General features: G+C 27.8%; 3 protein-coding genes across 11 annotated transcripts; 2 read left to right on the top strand and 1 right to left on the bottom strand.

Moving 5' to 3' along the window:
- Window positions 1-232: 232 nt before the first annotated feature.
- Window positions 233-3,224, bottom strand: LOC117232114 (ADP-ribosylation factor GTPase-activating protein 1). 2 transcript variants are annotated; one of them, XM_033491281.1, is made up of 8 exons: window positions 2,817-3,224; window positions 2,470-2,751; window positions 1,978-2,189; window positions 1,718-1,832; window positions 1,545-1,634; window positions 1,260-1,319; window positions 865-1,040; window positions 233-754 (listed from the first exon to the last, which is right to left on the bottom strand). In XM_033491281.1, the coding sequence occupies exons 1-8, from the start codon at window positions 2,874-2,876 to the stop codon at window positions 547-549; spliced, it is 1,203 nt and encodes a 400-aa protein (XP_033347172.1). In that variant the 5' UTR covers window positions 2,877-3,224; the 3' UTR covers window positions 233-546. The 2 variants fall into 2 exon arrangements, with proteins under 2 accessions (XP_033347172.1, XP_033347182.1); XM_033491291.1 differs by lacking the exon at window positions 1,260-1,319.
- A 439-nt stretch (window positions 3,225-3,663) lies between these two features.
- On the top strand, window positions 3,664-5,751 carry LOC117234365 (eukaryotic translation initiation factor eIF1). The gene is made up of 3 exons (XM_033495491.1): window positions 3,664-3,863; window positions 4,072-4,229; window positions 4,898-5,751. The coding sequence occupies exons 1-3, from the start codon at window positions 3,836-3,838 to the stop codon at window positions 5,042-5,044; spliced, it is 333 nt and encodes a 110-aa protein (XP_033351382.1). The 5' UTR covers window positions 3,664-3,835; the 3' UTR covers window positions 5,045-5,751.
- A 718-nt stretch (window positions 5,752-6,469) lies between these two features.
- On the top strand, window positions 6,470-16,302 carry LOC117234328 (la-related protein Larp4B). Of its 8 annotated transcripts, none has more exons than XM_033495437.1 (11): window positions 6,479-6,592; window positions 6,688-6,844; window positions 8,299-8,665; window positions 9,183-9,432; window positions 9,557-9,697; window positions 10,054-10,281; window positions 10,545-10,684; window positions 10,816-11,664; window positions 14,893-15,094; window positions 15,597-15,700; window positions 15,832-16,157. In XM_033495437.1, exons 2-10 carry the CDS (start codon window positions 6,829-6,831, stop codon window positions 15,690-15,692), a joined length of 2,289 nt encoding a protein of 762 aa, XP_033351328.1. In that variant the 5' UTR covers window positions 6,479-6,592; window positions 6,688-6,828; the 3' UTR covers window positions 15,693-15,700; window positions 15,832-16,157. The 8 variants fall into 8 exon arrangements, 7 of the variants coding, with proteins under 7 accessions (XP_033351356.1, XP_033351328.1, XP_033351347.1 ...); XR_004493502.1 differs by lacking the exon at window positions 6,479-6,592 and adding an exon at window positions 16,196-16,302 and having other exon boundaries at window positions 6,829-6,844; window positions 15,832-16,117; XM_033495465.1 differs by lacking the exon at window positions 6,688-6,844 and having other exon boundaries at window positions 6,470-6,592.
- The last annotated feature ends 6,076 nt before the right edge of the window (window positions 16,303-22,378 follow it).

Here is a 22,378-nt window from a genome sequence, read left to right as displayed (position 1 = left end):
CAATGTAATAATATACATTCATCTAATACATATCATAATATAAAATAATTGTTTTGTATCTTTTTGAAGAGAAGTTCTTTTCCATCTATTTTTAGCTCAATGAATGTATAAATTACATAAGAATGATGATATAGTACATTAAACAATATCATATACATTATTTGTGAAAAATATAAATGCATAATAAATGAAAATTAATCGAATAAAGTGAACAACACACAATAACAACATATCTTTGCACCTTAATATGCATTAATCATAAAGCAAAGTTTGAAGTACATTAACTTGCAATATGTGATATTTATTTACGCTTTCTAAAGCGTACAATGTATACACGCTTGCACGTATACACTAATCGTAAATGATTACTCTTTTATATGTATCTACATATATTCGTAACATTAGAGAGGTAAAATACAGAATAAAAATAATTTCATTTTAATAATTGCTGTTACACTGCTTTATACAAGTTCAAAATCTTTAGGATGGGCAAGATATTTGAAGATTTTGAACTTTGATAAAAATTTCCTAATTAATAAATAATAATTAATTTTTTAATATTTCCCATGCATCATCTTCAAGTTTTGAATCCCAGTTAGATGCATAATGGTCCGTACTAAAGTTGATTAATACTTCGTCTTTATCTTTTGATTTTCTTGCAACTGGTTTAGGATCTGTTATTTGGTTAGTTTGTTTTGTCTCATTACCCCAATCCCATTCACAATTGGAAGAATTTGCAGTTGATACATTGGTTCTAAAATAATTTAAAGTACAATTAATTTATGAAATTGCATTGATTATAATCATTTAAATTTAAAATGCTTATGTTTTATAATAGTTTCACTAGAACTACAATTAACTTACTTGGACTGCGATGTTTTCATTAAAGATGTTTTTTCAGTAGAATGGTGCTGGGTTATATCACTATTTTGATAAGTAGTGGAAGAACTTTGATAATGTTCCTTTGAGCTATATTGATTCTGTTCAACTGAATTTGTTCCTCCAATATCACCCCATCCTCTTCTCCCTAAATCTCCAACCTATTGAAAGATATTTAGGAAGTTTAATAATTAATTAGTTTATGGATTTATTGTTTAATTACTTAATTGGCTTAAAGGAATTTAATTATTTAAAGAAAAAATAAAAATTTGCTTGTTCTAATACAATATTAATTACAATTACAATAACATATCAACCAAGAATTAAATTATCTAGTTAATAAGTACTATTAATCATCATTTTAATATACAGCTATGTACCTTAGCAGCTATACTATTAGCTTGAGTTCCAACTTCTTCCCAAAAAGTACCATCGCGTACCTAGCACAAGCAAAATAAGACGGAAACGAAAAATTTAACTGAAAGTAATATATATTTCACTATACATAAACATAATACTAAATACAAAATAAATGATCATTATTAACTTTCTTTTGTCACTAAATTATAATTTAATAATTTCTTTTACAATAAGAAACATAAGACAAATACAAATATAAGTATGCATATATCTATATGCAAATGTAAATAAATAGATATAAATACCTTTTGTATGGCTAACTCTCCAGTTCTAATGGCATTTTCTGTAGCTTTACTTGCTATTTTTGATGCTGATGAAGAAAGTATTGACCAGCCCTAGAAAAGTGAATGTTTACTGCAGATTTTATATATACCAACTGTACATGTTAATTATAATTAGTTATCTTAAGCATAATTACACTTGCTAAAGAGGATACTGCACTGTCAAAAAATTCTTGCGATGAACTCCTGGGTGGTGGATTCATTTGATAACCAAACCCTCCATATTTACCACCTTGACTAGGTGGAATATTACTTTAAAAATATTCATTAACTTTTATATTATTTATATTTTATATATATTAATTACTGTATTACATATTTTATTATAGTTATAAAACTAAAAATAATAAAATAAAATAATAATAATAATAATATTGATATAAAAAGTAAAACTTACTCTGGACGATTAGCATTTTCATTTTGTTTTCTTGCAAAAAAGGCTTCTGTCTGAGACTTACAACTATTTGAATTAAAATTTTGATAAGAATTTAATGTATCACTTTGATATGAGGAATACTCTTGTTGATTTTCTGAACACATTGAAGATTGAAAATCCTTAGCTGTGGAGGTAGTTGGATTCCAGCTTTCTCCACGTGCCAATGTTGCAACCTAATTATTTATGTAACATAATATTCTATGTTGTTTATTTTTTTAAAAAGATTAAGATTAAAAAGATTAAACATGAGTAAAGTTATGTTTCACATACCATCACATTTACTTAAATAATGTATAGACTAATTTAAATAATTATTTCAAAGATATAAAATTATACATAACACCTAATTATACATAATGTAATTAAGAAAAGTTTGGAAAAGTTTAAGAAAAGAATTGTTCATGCATTATAGTAGAAAGCACAAAATGTTATGATTAAAAGCAATATATTTACCTTATCTCTATATAATGCTGCTGCTTTAGTATTATACTTTTGTGTTATTGACATATTATCGTTCCAATCCGGTTGTGATTCAAAAAATTCACGAGCATTCTTGTTTCCACCAATTCTCATTTTTTCTAACTCTGAGTCTTTCCACTTATCCATGGAAATGGATCTGACAAATGACAAATGAACACCAAGTCCTCTGTGTTTGCCTGAACATTCTAGACAAATCCATATACCATATGTGACAGAAACCCATTGAGGATTGTGAGTTCCACATTCAAAGCATTTCTGCAAAATAATAAAATTCAATTAACATATGGGATATTATGAAGAAAATAAAATTAATGAATTACATTGTTCTCATCTTTTGGCTTAAGCCCACTTAGGATTCTTCGAGTTCGTGGACTAGCCATTATCTCCAGTCTCTGAAACTCAAATAAAAAATCGAATCCAATATTTAATTTTTAAATTAAAAGTCCACCATACTATACTTGTCGTTAATCCCTTGACGGTAGTAATCCCAATTTGTCATAGACGAATAAGCGAATAAAAAAACCAATTCCGATATATATCAATTACTTGATATGTATTTTAAATTTTATCATATGAGTAAAATAATAAATATATCATTTATATACAACCAAATTGAACATAATGTCATAAAGTTTATGGAACTGATCATTTCATTGGATATTTCATCTCATATGAGAGGAGAGTACCAACAAAGCAATGGGCAATGACTAAAAATTCAAGTACGCGTGTTTCTAAAATATGCCACAACCACTATAGAGCGCTTTGTACCAACCACATTCTTTTATATTCAAAAATAATGGTAAAGTGAGATAAAGGTATTTTTATCGACCAAAAAACCGTTTCTGCATCTATTAAATATTATTATTTTTAATTAACGTATATTGTTCATGTTCGTGTAAATCCGGAAAAATGTAGATAGTAAAATGTACAAATTACACGATAACAAACTTATAATTATTTTTTATTTTATTACGAAATATGTAAAATAAATTATAAATTATAACAATTTGGATTATCCCTGCTCCTATAGAAGAAATGATTAAACTTATACACATGAAATGTTATGCAATATATCATCTAGTTTTACCAATCAAATAATGCAACATTTATTTCATGTAAACGACGCTTACTTGTTGAAAGAGCGCATGCGCAACCCCACCCACTGTTCATGACAAATGCAACTTTTACTTCCGGTTGACTTCAGCTTCTGCACAAGGTTTTTTGGGTTTAGCAGTATTCTTGCGTGGTGCTTCTGTTATCCTGCGTCATCCGTAATTTTTCACAGCTGCATTTGCACTTTGCAGTTCTATATCTCCCGGGGATATATTTTGTTTGTCGTATGTCCATCCAGAATCTTAACACATTCGGTAAATATAATATTTTCTATTTTGTAGTACTGATCATATTGTAGAAGATAGTTTTATCAAAATGGCGATGGCGTCTTTTGCTTGCATCATAGTACGCAATTAACGTTTCTGTCGTTTTCCTTTTGAAAGTTGTTTGTTTCAGATGAAGATTTATCAGTTAAATGAAAAATTTCTTAATATTTAACATAATATTTGCTTTCTTTTGCAGACCCCTTTGCAGATGCAATCAAGGGTTCAGATGATGATGTCCAGGACGGTCTCGTGCATATAAGGATCCAGCAACGGAATGGTCGTAAGACCTTAACAACAGTACAAGGACTTTCATCTGAATATGACTTGAAGAAAATAGTGAGAGCATGTAAAAAGGTAACAAAACCATATTTACTATATGATTTTCGATAATTCAATCTTTTGTCAGTGTCAGATACCATGCTAAAAATAGAACTGATGCAAACAACTGTCCAGAGTTAAAATGTAATTGCATACATCATAAACATGTATCTGTAGTACGTGTGAAATTTTTCTAGAAAATTTATTTAACATTATTTCATTATCGTATTTTTTGCTTAAATTTTTTATACAAAATAAAATATTAGCATATTCTACATATTACATCTGTATTTAATAAATATGATTTTTAAATTCATCTTTTAGTAGCTTTTCGCGCATATTATATAAAATAACATTTTAATTCACAAAATTAAAAAAATAATTGTTTTGCAAACGATTATAAATAATACAAAATTGTTTATATATCTTATTATTTGCATAAAATTAAAGTTTTTAGTAATAGTAATTTAATTATATTTCTCTTATCTTAAATGTCTGCTTGCATGCATGCAATGAAAAGTTTCTATCAAGCTGATTCAGATATTACTTCATAATCTCAAATATAAATTTACTTACTAATAAAATATATAATCAAATTAGAATATTCAATTTAATTTATTAATAAAATTAAATTATTTATTAATAAAAAATAAATATTTGAAATAAAGTAAGAAAAGAGGGCAAAATAATATTGTTATTTTTAGGAGTTCGCCTGCAATGGGACAGTAATCGAACACCCGGAGTACGGAGAGGTGTTGCAGCTGCAGGGGGACCAGCGAGAAAATATATGCCAGTGGCTAACAAAGTCAGGTCTGGCCAAACCTGACCAGCTTAAAGTCCATGGTTTTTAACCAACAAACATCCATGCCACTATCTAAGAACACTCCACCTTCATCAACACCTTATCATCTTAAATTATCTGTATCAGTCACTAATACTTGTTGATACATCGTGAGATATCCTATTATATACACATATATATTTCAATAAAAAATATATAACAGTAACGATATAGGCACAATATTCTAATCAGACATTTGTAAGATTGTAGGAAGCAATATTTTACAGCCTTATGTTAGGTGTAATCCACTAAACTCATCACGTTTTAAAGTAGTAGTGATAACTAATTAGTGATTTGAGAAAATACTTATACAAGGAATAGATACAAATAGCAACGGATGGATCTTCTTTTTGGGATTAGGTAGTATGTATCTCGGCGCTATAGATGTGTTCAGAGAGGATAGGAGAGGGAGAGAGATATATATATAAAAAAATTATTTTAGACCCTAGATTGGCTTATTGTGTGTAATGCTGAATGCTTTGTTTTGTTTATACAGTAAGGTAACAGGCCTGGTTTTTACATTGTCGTTTCCAAGTTTTGTGCCTTTAATTCCATATTGATTGTATTATTTATTGAAAGGATCATCTTTAATTGTAATGGATTTATTTTGAGGGAGAATTGCCAATTTTTTCTTTTTTTGAAACAGTATTGACAACATGAAAGCAATTGTTTTAGATAAGAATGTGGCTGTTCTAAATAAATGGTAATTCACCGCTATTTGGACTTTTTCCTATTTCCTTTCCATGTAATTTTATTGCTAACACAACTTCGAATCATAAAATGAATATTACTTCATAAAATATACATCTTGAAATTAAGAATGAATATAAAAATTACGTATTATTTCAGAAATTTCTTTATTAAATTCTTGATAACATTTTAGATAAGATTACATTGATAGAAATTGAATTACAGTCATAATTATATTTAATTAATGTTATCATTATATTAGAAAATGACTTTCTTAATATTTACATTAAGAATTTATCGTATAATACAGAGATTTGAAAATATATTAATAAAAACATATAAAAAATTATATCAATATCATAGATGGGAAATAATATTTATACTTGTAGATTGTGTGTACGTATATAATTAGCTCTGGATGCCTATACATGCATATACAAGTATAGATCTATATATATTTCTTTTTAATTATATGGGCGCGTCAGTGAGTGCAATAGTTTTATACATATTAAATTTAGGTTAAGTTCATATCTGCATATTTAATTAGATATTGGTAATAAAAAATAAGATAATTATAATTATCTAACAAGACAGTTTTTATATAAATCTATAACTTATAAAGTATATTAATATAAAATAATATAGAATTTTTCAAGTGATATAAATGAATAGGACAGTCCTGCAAAATACTTTTAAAGATTTAAATTTACCGGGCTGATGCAAGTCATGGCAATCTAACCACCAGATATCACTATAGTCGAGCTACATACTTACGACCCACAATGCACCGAGCTACGGCATGTGCCTTTCTGTGTCGGCCATTTTGTAGTTTCCTTGAGAAATTGTGTTGAGTTGATTCATCTTCTCGGTAAGAATTTTATAAAATTCTAAAACGGCGCGACTCACATTGATCCAAATGATGTAGAGGATTGAGGGCAGATGCTTATGGCTAACTATTCATAGCTTGAGAACGAGGAATAAGGTTGCGTTTTTTGCGCACAACCGTGTGCGCTCACGGTACTTACACCCGAAGAACGAGCCAGTAAACGAAGCTGCTGAGAACACCTATTGATAAAGGCACATGGAATCTGGGATTGTTTCGGGATGAATGGTGATTTCGGTAACGATATACGATACGCATAAGTGTACTGTCCAAGTGGTTGTCACCATATCTGCGTGCGTGAACGTGTTGGCCCGGCCAACGTCTCGCTCTATATTTGGCTAATCGCATCCAACATATTGCATATCTTGCCTTTTCAAAATTTTTACTTTTCATGCCGTAACCTTTCCCAAAGAACTATATCAGAAGGATACAATGTGACGTTTAAGTGTTAATGCTTGACGATTGCACATTGATACTGAACAAGATCAAATCTTAGCATGTGGCACGGTTTGTACGATCAACATTCAATTTTTACTTTCAACAAAATCAGTGAAAAATTTCTTATTAGAATTATGATTTTAAAACATGCTCCACGGTATTTCTCATTTTACATATAGAATCAAAAAGTAATTGTTCGAAAACAGTTGTTTTACGTGAACATCAAAAAATCTGGAGTCTCTTCTCTATTTTTATATTTATCGTTCCTTTATGGTTCGCCGAGATTTCATGTAAATAAATTTTGTATAATTTGAATTCGTCTATATATGTGCATTTAGATATGCACATACACGCCCGCGCGCGCGCGCGCACGCACACACACATCATACACGCACATACGCGCAGACATGTACACATCATGAACACGACTATGTGCTATTGAACATAAGCACGCGCGCGCGCATCATACGTGGGGACATGCACATATACACCCATGTCTGTGTATATATGGATTCATGTATGTATGTGTACAAATATATATACATATAGGTACTATAAATGTATTACATCAGACTAGTGTATTATGCATATTACATAGTTTTAATTACATTTATGGAAAGTATTTCTCTCTATAACAAAATATTTTAATAGTTAAAATTTTAATATTACATTTTGCAATTGTGTAGTTTAGGAAAATTATTGAAAATCTCATTTAAAATTGTTTTTTTAAGAAATTGCTGTAATTATTTAATATGATTGCAAAATGACTTGATATGCACATGCTTAATAATGTAAATAAATACTATATCAGCTAATTTTTCAAGTGTAAAAGATCAAAAGGTCACTTTTCAAGGTTATTGATTTGTTTGCTTGTTTATGAAATATGAATCTAGTATTAATTGGGGTATAAAAATAGTAGAAGATATATTTTTCTGGTATTATTGTATTCATATTACAGTTATTTATCTAAAATGATCTGATACAATTTCATTATTAATGTATTAATTGTATTAATGATATATATTTTTCATTATGGTTGTTGATTGATACAAATCTATTTTTGGTTTCTTAAAATTAAGATATAATTAAAAGTAATGGTCTTTATAAATAAAGTTAAAATCACTAATTAATTAAATTTTATATTCCATGTTATAATATGTAAGTATATCATGTACTGGGCGTTAGTTGTTCTTATAATATATAACAATATGTTATATATTTTTGTTACTAATTACATTTTGTATTTTTCATAGGGTACGTGTACATGAATGGGGACATCGGGAAGCTCCCACCAGGGGCGGTCTATCCAGCCACCCCTGAACCTTTGGGTTCTGTTGGGGGTGCAATTGGAAGTACTGCATCCAATCTGGAATATAACATCATGAATGGAGTTCCAAGTGGAAATGAATTAATATTGGAGGCAGCTGTTGGTAATTTGGAACCTACATTGCAACACGCTATTGGTATAGGGGGTGCAGCAGGTTACGGTCCAGTAGACGTTGCTCCCTTAGGTGATGTGCCAAATCAACCTGCTCCAATGGGTGACATATCTGCCCCTGGTATACCGTTGGAACAACTTAAACAAATGCTCTCTTCACAACTTGAATATTATTTCTCCAGGTAAGCTCTTAATCTCGTGAAACTTATTATAACATTGTATAGAATTCTATTGATTACTACTAATTTAATGACATATTATGATTATAATATGATTTTAGTTTTTTGCAAACTTTTATAAACAATATAGAATTATCACGTATTCTTTATATTATATCTCCCTTTTTATTATGTATATTTATTTTTTATCTGTGTAAAGTATTTTAAAATTTGATCACAATTCAAATTTTAAAATAAAAGAATATAAGAATAAAGAATTAGTAGAGAATAAAAGAACAAAAGAAATAAAGAATAGCATTAGAGGACACTAATGAGTAATGTTTGATATAGTTATTATTTTTCTTATTTTTTTATTTATTTATTATACAACAATAGTACAAGATATATTATATTTTGTTTTATCATACAACAGTTAATAACATATACAATGAACATCAATTATTATAGAACATTCAACAATATTTATATATCATTTGTATTCAGTAAATATATATTCTATTGTATTTTATTGTCTTTCTAGAGAAAACTTAGCTAATGATACATATTTATTATCACAAATGGATAATGATCAATATGTACCAATATGGACAGTAGCAAATTTCAACCAAGTAAAGAAATTGACAAAAGATATAAAACTTATAACAGAAGTTCTCAGAGAATCTCCAAATGTACAAGTTGATGAAGAGGGGCAGAAAGTAAGACCTAACCACAAACGATGTATTGTAATTCTTCGTGAAATACCAGATAATACACCATTAGAAGATGTAAAGGTGAAACAGATATACATATTATTTTTTTTGTTATGTATGGAAAGCAGACATTGATATAACATTTGATTAACAGGTGTTCCTTTCTAATCACAGATCATCAATGAAATAATGTTTTTGATTACAGAATTTATTCTCTGGGGAAGGATGTCCAAGGTTTATATCATGTGAGTTCGCCCATAATAGTTCTTGGTACGTAACTTTTGAATCTGATGAAGATGCTCAAAAGGCCTACAGGTTTTTACGTGAGGAAGTTCGGGAGTTTCAGGTACTATTCAGTAAAGAAATAATTTATTTTTAATTTAATAAAAATTATAAAAGGCATTAAAACATATTACATAATCATACAAAATTGTAGTTATCTACTACTTGTGTCTATATACCTTCATTTTATGTTTCAATAAATTGCAGTATATATTATATAATATATAATCAATAATATAAACCGAATTAAAGAAAAATATTTTCAAGATGTTATTTTAGTTTGGAACAATTAATAATTATAATGATTATTTGCTTGTATTAATTGCTTATAAACAAAATACATTAGAAATATATGTAAGTTCTATTCAAAGTTCTTTTGTTTTATAATATTTAATGTTAATATTATTATATATAATGTAGGGAAAGCCAATAATGGCTAGAATCAAAGCTAAACCAATGAATAGGCTACCAATCCCGGCAGTTGCTAGTGTGGGTGGTATTAAAAATGGTTATAGAACAACACCACCACCACCGCCTGTTTATGATCCAAATAGCTATACAGCTGGACAGCAACGCTTCCTTTATACAAATGGTACTACTATGCCACAAACTACAATGCCGCCATATGCCAATCAGGTTCATGTATATGTAAGTAGACAATGTTATATAAAAAGTTCCAAGTTATACAATTACATATATTTAAAAAATAATTTACTTAATATTTTGAATGTATTGTCATTTGTATTTTAATATTTACATATATTAATATATATATTTCTCTTTTTTTAGTCTTCAATTAAATATTGCTTAATAGTACTTAAGTATTATTAAATATTAAAGTGTTCTTATGTTTAAATGTTTCGTACTGCATTAGGTATTTAGATTTGAATAATTTTGTATACTCTTTGTAGCATCAACCATTTTATCCTCCTGGAATGATGCCTTGGGGACCTGCGAGTCCCGCTTACTTTGATATGTCAGGTGTTTTTATGAATGGTATTACACCACATAACACGTTTAAACCACATAACAGATACAACCCTCGTCACAGGTATTGACATTAATAATTATTTTTAACAACGTAAATGTGATAGTGTTTTAAAAAAATGATTTCTTTACAAGTAATATTTACAAAAAATTACTTTATATATATACATATATATATATATGTGTGTGATGCAGAAATAAGCAAAGAAATGGATCTGAAAGGCCAGGCTTAATGGATGGTGGTGGTAATATGGTGCCAATGGGACGTACTTCACATCCGCCTATAAGTGGGGCACCAATATCTTTAGGAGCAACAGTTCCAACTTTTACTTCGAGCTTGCCTACGGTGAAGCCAACTTCTTCTTCCTACCAGACCGGCACAAAATTCCATTCCTCACATACAACCGTAGCAACTGGAGAGGCCCATTATAATAGCAGTCATTCGAAAGGATCCCAAGAAAATGACGCGCAAACTCTGGATTCTGGAGTACAATTTCCGCGTCACCGTATGCATCGTAGGACCAAAGACCAAGAGTCATTATCAAAGGCTAATAGTAGCCCTTTACCGTCAATCAGAGAATCTACCCCGGCCAGTAATAATAACACACAATGCAACCGAGGGGTACAATTCGATTTGGAAGCTTCTGCTTTCCCTCCTCTTCCTGGTCTAGATGCTGATCTTGCAAAATCCCATAATGCTTCAGTAGAAACTGTTGGTACAGATTGTACGCAATCGCAGAATAGGCTTTCAGATGTAGTTAAAGGTACTGCAAAATTGAAAAGCGTCAAAGAAAAAGAACCTACAGGAACTTCACAACAATACCATCAACAACCAACAAGTAACAGCAGTAGGTCTGCAAGTCCAGGGTCAAGTGCTGGTGGTCATGCTGGTTTGCTAGAAGCTCCAACTGGTTCTAGCAGTACATCAACAACTACTTCCGCTGCATCTACAAATGTCAGCTCTAATGCTTCTGCTAGCAACAATGACTCCACAGACATCGCTCTCAGCACCATCACTCTCACTCCCCCGTCATCTCCTGATAAGTGAGTGTGCTTTCTTCTTATACACACATATGTACAACGTACATATACAGACACACACATACGTAATTACGTACACAAGTACATTTAACATGCATACATACATACATTTATGTATTTGTATATGTATGACACATGTATAAAATACATAATACATATATATGCTTGTATATGTGCATACATAATCTGTGTATGTGCATGTGTGTAATAGAAGATATATTCTTCGTTTATTGTAAAAGCAGGTAGTTGTTTAATTACATTTCTAAAGTATTGCTTATTATAAATTATTGTTAAAGTTCTTCAATTGCTTTTAATGATACATTGCATATATTATGTATATATGTATAGATATACACACAGATATATACATACATATAAACATGCGCGCACATACACACATATACATCAGAATGACTCATATACAGGCAGTCACATAGAGCCTGAAAAGATTGCTAAGCTGTGTTTGATAGTGTTGGCTGCATTATATGCGTGCTATGCTCTGTATGGTGGATGTGTATTAGTGAAAGTTATATAGTCCACCTATATTTTCATATCACCTATATAAGAAGGAAAGGGAAAGTAGCTTTGTTCTTGGTAGTTTGTTACTTTCAGTATAAGTTATATTCTGTTAATATGATACTGTAATAATGTTGAAGTTTCTGCTTATTTACTAATTCATAAATAGAATGGATAAAAGTAGTAAATTAATTACTCTGACAAAATAAGTAAGAATAATAAATACTAAAATATATATTTTATTTTTGGAAACTGACTTTACATTATGTTAATAATAAGTAGTCCATGTATTATATTTTAATTTGTCAATAATTAATAAAAGATACCAAAATATTTTGCAATTATTGTATTTTATTTTTAGTGATGTCTTATGAAATTTCTTAACACAATTACAAAAACAATTGCAGCTAATTGTTTTTTAATTTCCTCAAAAGTAAATTTACCTTTAATGTTATTAGCATATGTCCACACATAACAATTTTGAAATTATGTAAAAAGTTTGTTTATTGTACTATAATTTTTAAACTTTCCCTTTCTTAATTATGTTATACTCATACATAGAGCAGTAAGGAGTAGGTGTATTTTTCCTGAATTTACCATTATTTTACTCTCTATGGTGGTTAATTTTGTAGATGTGCTCAGTTATACCAATTTGCCATTTATTTCTATTCATTGCCACATCTTTTTCTCCATCGAGTGATAAGTTGTTTAATATTGCTTGGAATGCCTCGCTAGTATGGTTCTTTTTCAAATAAGAGCTGGTGCTCCACTCGATGAAAAAGCAAACTTTAATTTTAAAGCATAAAATGCTCAAAATCGAGGTATTCATTTGATACTAGGTAGTCAGAAGTTTTACCAGTCTTCTATGGTGATTAAATATGACACAATGTTGCAATGTGTATGTATGCAAGAATGTATGCAGTAATCTGTGGTAGCACAATTTATATTTCTTGCCTGTATTACTGCGGCAAATGAACAATACATATGAATTATTATATTATTCAGGGTTCTTTAATACATGAGTTTGTTATTATTTTATTATTATTATTATCATTATTTTATTATTATTATTATTATTACTATTATTATTTTACCACTTTCATCATCTTCATTGATATCATCATTTTCACTATTATTATTATTTGTACCATTATTGATAGCACCATTGTCACTATAAACATCTTTGTTCTTATTACTAATATTATTATTACTGCTACTATTAATACTGCTAATGTAACTTCTAATACTATTATTATTTTTTGCTCTGTGACTATTAAAGTTATAATTATTAATATCAATATTATTTTTAGTAAATCATTTCTTTGGTATCCATCACTATTATCATTTTCTCTATATCTTTTTCTCTTCCTGTTTTATAATCATAATTCATTATTATGATTATTTTTCTGATATCATAACAATTATCATTGTTATCAATGATTACTGTTGATATTGCTATTAGTCATGTAATATGTATTTTCTGTAGTACTATCTTCTCTATAACTATTATCACTGTTATTATTATTATCATTGTCATTGTTATTGCTATTATCATTACTGCTATTGTTATTAATATTGGTACCACTTCTTTATTTATTATTATTATTATCAAAATTGTCTCTCTTCTCTCTCATGGTGTTTATGATCACTGTTATGAAATTACCAGTATCATTACCATTATTATGATGAACATTGTTATTATCATTCATTATTATTACTATTATTATTATTCATTACTACTACTACTGCTACTACTACTATTTCTACTGCTACTGCTACTCTATTACTATTAGTACTACTACTGCTGCTACCATTACTACTACTACTCCTACAACTACTATTACTACCATTACTCCCATTACTACTACTATTACTATTATAACAACTATTACTACTACTACCACTACTATTACTACCACTACTCCTACTACTACTCCTACAACTAATACTACTAATACTACTCCTCCTACTACTACTACTACTACTACTACTACTACTACTACTACTACTACTTCTACTACTACTACTACTACTACTACTACTACTACTACTACTACTACTACTACTACTACTACTACTATTATTATTATTATTATTACTACTAATACTACTCCTACTACTACTACTACTACTACTACTACTACTATTACTACTACTACTACTACCACCACCACTACTACTACTACTACTGCTACTACTACTACTACTACTACTACTATTATTATTATTATTATTATTATTATTATTATCCATTATTATAATATTATGTTATGTTATACTGTATTAGTATATTATATTATATTATATTACAATTATTAATTGTTCATTTTCAAGTTATTCTTAAAGACATTTCAATTAAATTCTTAATTTTTAATATAAAGTTAAGCTGTAATATTCGGCACATAAGAATATAATAAAACGCATGGTTCATTATTAATGGATGACTATAGATTCATTGTCAGTGAAAGTAAATAAATGATGTGTATACTGGTTTGTTAAATAAGTGTTGCAATCTTGCAAGACCCATTCCCTTAACTATGTAGTAATAATATTTTTCTTTATTTCCCCCCTTTGTTTTATTTTTCTTTTTTTTGAATGAAATGTATATAATAATGGCTGTCTTATATTCGTGCATGGTATTTTAAGGTGCACAGTTGTAATTATTTAATATGTATTGAATATGTATCTATTATACTTATATATATGCACGTTCAGGTTTAGTCCTTTATTATTGAAATGCACCGCTGACAGATCTGTAAAGACTGACGATTCAAACATGGTGAATGGAGTGGACGAGGCTGTTTCAAATGCACACACAGTGGAAGATTCTGAACAAGTATCTAGGTGTGAATGTAATATCCCTACTGCCTCACAAAATTCCCAGTCACAAGTGGGAGGAACTTCTACTTTCCCTGTAGTAAGTATATCCTTTTTTTATATATAATTTGTACTCCTCCTTTTACAATATTAACTTTATGTTAATATACTCATATAGTATTATATTTGAAAGAATAATAATGAAAGCCTAAAAATTATAAAAATGTCTTATTAAAGTTATGTAGAAAAATATTATTATTGAAATATTTAATTATGTAATGCAATGTTGATATATACATATCATATCATAAAAAATCTGGCTATAACTAATGAACGTTTTAATGAACGAAATAGATTTTGTGGAAAGTACTAGTATTATCTTATTTATTATAAATTTTGTGATAATTTTGATATTAATATAACTTACAAAATGTTTTTGTTATATGGTTACAAACAAGTTATAAGATTTAATAAAAATTAACTTTTAAAGCCACATCATTAATGTTATTAAATATAAATTTTATAAATAAGAATGTTTTTTAATAAATAACTTTTAAACATCTTATTAATTGTATTTGCTACATTAATACGTTTTATTATAGGATCTTACAAGACCGAGTTATGCTCAAGTAGCACAACACTGTCGCGAATTACCTTGTACAAAACATAAGACAGATGAAAGGGATGGAAATATGTAAATCAATATGTGAGTAAACTTATTTTTTTTATATTATTAGTTATCTATAATGTTTGTTTACATACATATACCCACAAATTTAATTAAGATTTTAAATAACATGTATAGTTAAAGATGTAGTAAAGGAAGTACCTTTGCAGATACTACCGCAGTGAATTTCAATATTTAGCTGTTATTCTTCATCTGGATTATATGGATTATGTACCACTGCTTTTATCCTATACTGGATATAGTGGGTATGAAGAAAACTTTTTACATTGTACAGTGACTTCGCCTACAATGAATGTGGTATCAATTAACTATCATACAAAAATTGTTCGAAGAAACTCTAATTCGCTGCATATTTAAAAAAAAAATACGTTTGCTGGCAGGATAATACATTGTGTAGAAGAGTATTGTTAATGCTTTGGTTCTGTGATTTTGGAGGTACATATTTGTTAGCTTGTAAAAATGTTAAACTAAGGTATTAATCTTTTAATTCCTTTCTCCTCTCCCCTTTCATAGCACAGGGCCGTAACTGGGAAATGTTTATCTTTGTGCCAAACCTTGCTATGTGCGTACAGCTTAATGAATGTTCAGAGTGCAACGAAACTTATTCAGTAAATACAGAATTCTGATTAAAAAAACGAAAAAAAGAATGTAACTTTCAAAGCAGATAAATCATAAGGATGCTTAATTTGAAAAAATTAATTTCTGTTTTCTTGTAATTTTCTATATTTCATTTACATTATTTATAAATAAGATCTGCATTTTTCCAGAATATTAATGACAATTGTAATAGATGACGTTAAAATATAAATAATTAATGTACAAATGAAATATTTACCGTATCATCTGAGTTTTTGAAAATTTTGGGAAGTATTTGGAAAGTGTTTGAAAATTCAAAATGAAAACGAAACAAGGAAATGCTTTATTGGTGAGATATAAAGTATCTGTGGTCTCACTATCATTGCCTACAGTGATATGTATTAAAGCATTCTAATGAGAAAAACATAAAAACCAATAAAATTTATTAAAGCTATTAAATCTATCGCAAGATCACACTAGTAAAGCTTTATTCTATTGTAATTATTATTAAAAAAATATTAAAACACTTTATAATTATCTCTTAAGTAACGAAATCCGTTTAAACTAGAATTATATGGTTTTGTATACGAACTAAAATTGACACTGGTTTGTTATATTTTCATTATTATGTTTTATACGTGCTTAATAATTAATATTTTTAAAAACAGATTATTATTAATAAAAAAACTTAATCTTTCATATTTATCCAGAATATTATAAAATACTAAAAAATTGTCTTGCCTTACGATACTGTAACCTTTATATTATAAGACAGAAATATAAATTCGGTATATTTATTGATAAAATTATTAATAGTTTTTAAGACATAATACACATACAAGCAAAGAAAATAATATAACACAAGAAAATTAAATTAGAACATTAGTATATTTCTCTCTTTCTTCCTCTTTGACTTTAGAAAATATAACATTCCACGTTGCCTCAGGTACATTCTAGTCTCTACTAGAAGCTTTAAAATTTTTATTCCGAGTAAATCAGAAATAATAATAAGTTATCTACTGTTATTAATATTCTGGAAATAATATTAAATAGATTTTAGTTTTGTATTCATCTCAAATGAGAAAAAAGTTGTTATGACATGTTTAGGCACCTATTTACGGCACTGACTTTTCTTTTTAATATTACCGTTACATGAGATAACATACAATTTAGAATTATGCTTTGGCAAGTAATATAAGAGTTGTCAGAAACATGGTCTTTGAGCACACGTTTAAGTGCCTCAAAATGTTGTGTATATTACAGGAGCTTGGCTTTAGATGTTATATAATTACATGTACCTATACATTATAGTGAATAACGCATATGATATATTTGTTACTGATATGCGTACAGAAATTGAAATAATGAATATTAAAGGAAAACCAATCTCCTGAACTATAAAACAATTACCAACATGTATAATTATACTTTACATTTATAATACTGCCTTTTAATTTTTTTATATCTGAAGTGATTAGTCGCAATGTTGGATATACAGAAAAATTTATTGTCAACTGTAAATGCATCAAGATATTAATTGTTTCAGTTTAAATCGTGGTGCTGTAAACACTTTGCTTTAGTCTCAGTCTTGTAGCACAACTTATATTAATTGTATCTCAATGATACCTTCAACATTTAATATAATTCAGTTGATTACATCAAGAAACAAGTACAGTATATTTAATATACACACATAAATATCTTTTCATTAGTAAATTCACTAATTCGCAGATTAATATTCACGAAGTTATTTTTACTTTTATTTGATGTAAATATGTCATATTGTTTCTTTTTTCGTTTACTTTTTTCTGTTTTCATTTTTATTTTTGTTTTGACAGAGCATGATATAAGTAAGGGAAATATACACTAAATTTGGCTATTTAAAAGAAAAATGAAACTGATTTTGATTGCAAAACATTTTTATTAGTTTTCTTTTAACTTATACCATGTAATATTTCAATATACATGCAGCAGGACATCAATATCAATTTTTAGTTACATCAGTTAATAATAAAGTTTATTTTCTGCAGTTATATAAAAGATAAATCGTTTCATCAACGGTACATCGCGTGCACAGTATTTTTATTCCAAATAAGATTGATATTGTTTAATGTTATATGTATTTTAATATCTTACTATCGAATAAAAATAAAAGAGGAATAATTAATAGTTAAATGGTATAGTAATTCGTCAATTAATTTGCTTAGTTTATATATAATGTATATTAGCGTGAATTTACTGATAAAAAGATTAATATAAATACAAAAGATATACACACTTATATATAAATAAATAAATATATGTATATATACGTATATGTATATATATGTTTATATATGTACATATATATATATATATATATATATATATATATATATATATATAAAATTGGATAAGCATTAACATTTCTTGATAATGGAGTTTTAGAAAACATAAACAATGTTAAAGTGATTTGTCTTACTTTATGCGTTACCCCATAAATTATGTATAGCTAATTATGTGTATGCTTTGAATATTCGTTTTAATTATCGCTACGGATTATATGTAAAAAAATTTGAAAGTTGATTCCTCTCTATACATTGTCTTTACTAAATGTATGGAATTTAATGTAAGAAATGCTAAACTGTTGGTATATATTATATACCTGTATAATATAACGTAAGAAATAGACGCACCAATACCTTGGATCGTAATGATCGCTTATTCTGTCAACAATAACAAATCATAGAGTTACGTAAAACAATTATTTTGTAAAGTCAAATGCACAAGGTGGGACATTTTAAGCTTCACATAAGAAGGACTGGTATAGAAAAAGTTTTTATGCTGGCACTGTAATTAAGAAATAAGATATATAATGATTTCAAGTTAATATCGTTTGAATGGTCCAGGGTAAGGGTGGCATATTGGGATAAAATTGTGATTGGAATGTATGGAAAAAAAAGTATATTAGAACTCGGTTCTTTTTTTAATAAGCTCGTCACAAAATCGTGGCTGATAAACTTACGTTAACTCATCCATCAGAATAAACTGTGATTAGATTGAAGTCCAACAGAAATACAATGTATAATGTACTCCGTTTCATAGGCTACAGGCCTAGAAAGTCTGATTTTTTAACTATGAAAACTTGTGTATTATAATATGATCTATGACGTTTGTTTATTACTATGTAAAGTGACAAATTTCAAAATTAAACATTAATTACTGTTATTGGTTTTACTTTTACTTTAAAATCTCACATTACGTTACATGTATTTTATTTGTTAAACATTGTATAGATACAGTTTAGATGAAGTATGGCCTAGAGTTATGAATAAGAATAGAGAAAACTGAGGTATTCCAGTAAATATGGTGGCAACTACTTCTGCATGTAATTTTATTCAGGGCATAAGGAAACTGCCACTATCTTTGAAACAAGAGACTGACAGTATCTTTACTCAAGATGCAGATTTGATTAAAATTACGTGATCTCTTAAATATTATTTTACAAAAGACAACAATTATTTGTCACAGTACACAAAGCTGAAATTAAACGCTTTGTACATTATAAGGAATCAAATTATATTATATCATTATATATATTTAACATTACTTATTGATTACATAATTGAGATATATCAATCATTATCTTACTATGAACATACTTCAAAATTAAGTGAATAGTAGTTACATGATTTGAAAATTACAAAATATCATACATATTTTGCTGGATGCATAACTGAATGTGAGAAAATTGCAAGAAATAAGTTCGAGTCATTGTTAATATTTGCTGGAAAGCAGGATTTGAAAGTTATTATTTTTACGAAATATGACATCGATGATAGTTAATGATGTACAATCACATTGCGTAATCACATAAAACTTTATTGTCTTCCTTTATTATCTTGTATTAATATTTCTTATATTATATATATTGATAGCAATTAACGTCAATTATATTAGGTTTCCGTTTTCATTATTTAAGATATGTTTGTAGCAGAATATAGAATATAACAACATTTATTTTGTCTAAGAATATAATTCCTGATATGTAAAAATTATATATATATTTTGTAGTATTTATTCATTTTGCATTTAATTGTTTTATGTTGTTTTTACAAGATTCTTTAAAACAGAGGGATTGCAAAATTTCAACGTGACTGTTTAATTAGAATAAGTGAATTGTACTTTCCCTAGAATTTAAGTTTTCATATTGATCAAAATGCGAATAATGGATAAACTTTGACTACCTTAAATGTCTTTATTATCCTGTGAAATATAAATAGACTTTATTTACAAGACTTGTACGAGCGGGTTCATGATATATCACTAATAATTAATAAAATGAAGGAACTTTAAGGATTTCAAAATCCACCTCTATATTCTTTTAAAGGGCATACTATACTTTTTTATTTCTAATAAAATAACGGATATTTGACATTAAATAAAAGAGTAAAACGAGTCTTATATTATGGGAAATATTGGAAGTAGTGTTTGTTTGCATCAACATTGGAATTATGAAATTGCAAAACTCATACATTTCATGCAATGAGTCTTCTCTTCATACTTGAGCTGTCTGGGTTGATCGTTATATGTGGGTATTTTCAACCTACAAAAAACCATAGGAGTAGTAAGAAATGTAAATAGTACAGAATAATAAGAAATGTAAATAACAACTGACATTGTTAAATCTGTTTGAGACTTCCTTCCATTAATATTCATGAATCTTTCACATCGAGAACAATTCATGGAATCACATTGAATCATGAACCATCTCTGTATCCTAAAAATCCAATAACGTTAGAAGATACGAAATAAATATTAATCACTGTTATATGTGTTATAATCAATTTAAAAATTTCAACAAGTATAAGGGCTTCAATAATTCGGCTACTTTAATATTACGTCGATGCAAAGGAACATCATTTCCAATATAAAAAGGTGATATAAAATTCCTTTTATCTCTTTATTTATTCTCGAATGAATTTGTATTAAAGATCCTTAAAATCGCTTGAATTCGCTATTTTTCTAAGTATAAAAAAGTATAGTGTATACTGTTGAAAAAAGATAGAAGTAACTTCGAAATCTCTAAAAGTCTTCAACTTCAAAAAAAATTAATATTGGTATGTTATGACTCTCTTAATATCATATAATTTTTATAAATAAAGTTTCCTCATACTTCTCAAAATATAGAGATAACATTAAATAACCAAAGTTATTAATCACTGTCTATATTAAAAATAATTATTTACAGATATTAAACTCAGACACGTTCTTGAAGGAAGATACAATTATTTTGTTCTTGAAACAATGATCTAAGAAACAGAAAGTAATTTACATCATATACATTGTGCTGAATATGTTACATTAAAACGTTTCAAGTTGAAGCTTTTAAATAATGCTGCATTTTTTATCGTACATTTGCGACTTCAATGACTTTCTTAATGATTTCGAAGAAAGTATAGAAGAACAATAATACGATAATACGAAAATTTTCTTAAAATATTTGTAACTACTATAATGACCATTTTTACAAATGACTAAAGGATGTTACGATTAAATACAAGTGAAATAACATAATGAATTAAACATTTAGTGTTTGGAATATTAGCGATGCGTAAGAATACATCATAATATACATATTAAAACCATATTAAAATACGAACAAATACTTTGTTACATACTACTTATAAATTAATTTGGTAAACATTCCTGAACAAGATCTACGTTTGTCAGTACTTCACAGATAACATATTATGTATGATGAGGAAATTACAATTTGTAAATAAGATTTATTTATCATACTAGGCACTGGACTACAATATCTAAAGTAATTAAATTAACAAATTTCTTAGAAAGTATATGCAATTATTTTGTGCTAATGTATTTTTATTGGTATATTATAAATATTTAATTTTCTTGCATATGTGGCACGACTTGTATAACGAGGAAGTCTACATGCGAAATTTTTATAATTAATATCGCACATTATATGTGCCTTTATATGTAAACTCGTATACAGAGCCATTCTACAATAAGAAATCAAATTTGTTTAAATTTAAACAGAAAATATTGCAATAAATGTAATTTGTCGTGCTCAAATGAGAAAGATTAATTAATTACAATATATCATATTACAAGTGA

Source organism: Bombus vosnesenskii, unplaced genomic scaffold (genome assembly GCF_011952255.1).
Source record: "Bombus vosnesenskii isolate JDL3184/JDL3185 unplaced genomic scaffold, Bvos_JDL3184-5_v1.1 scf7180000013263, whole genome shotgun sequence".
Classification (NCBI taxonomy): domain Eukaryota; kingdom Metazoa; phylum Arthropoda; class Insecta; order Hymenoptera; family Apidae; genus Bombus; species Bombus vosnesenskii.
Note: the sequence above shows the minus strand (reverse complement) of the source record. Positions and strands in the feature narration are given on the sequence as shown.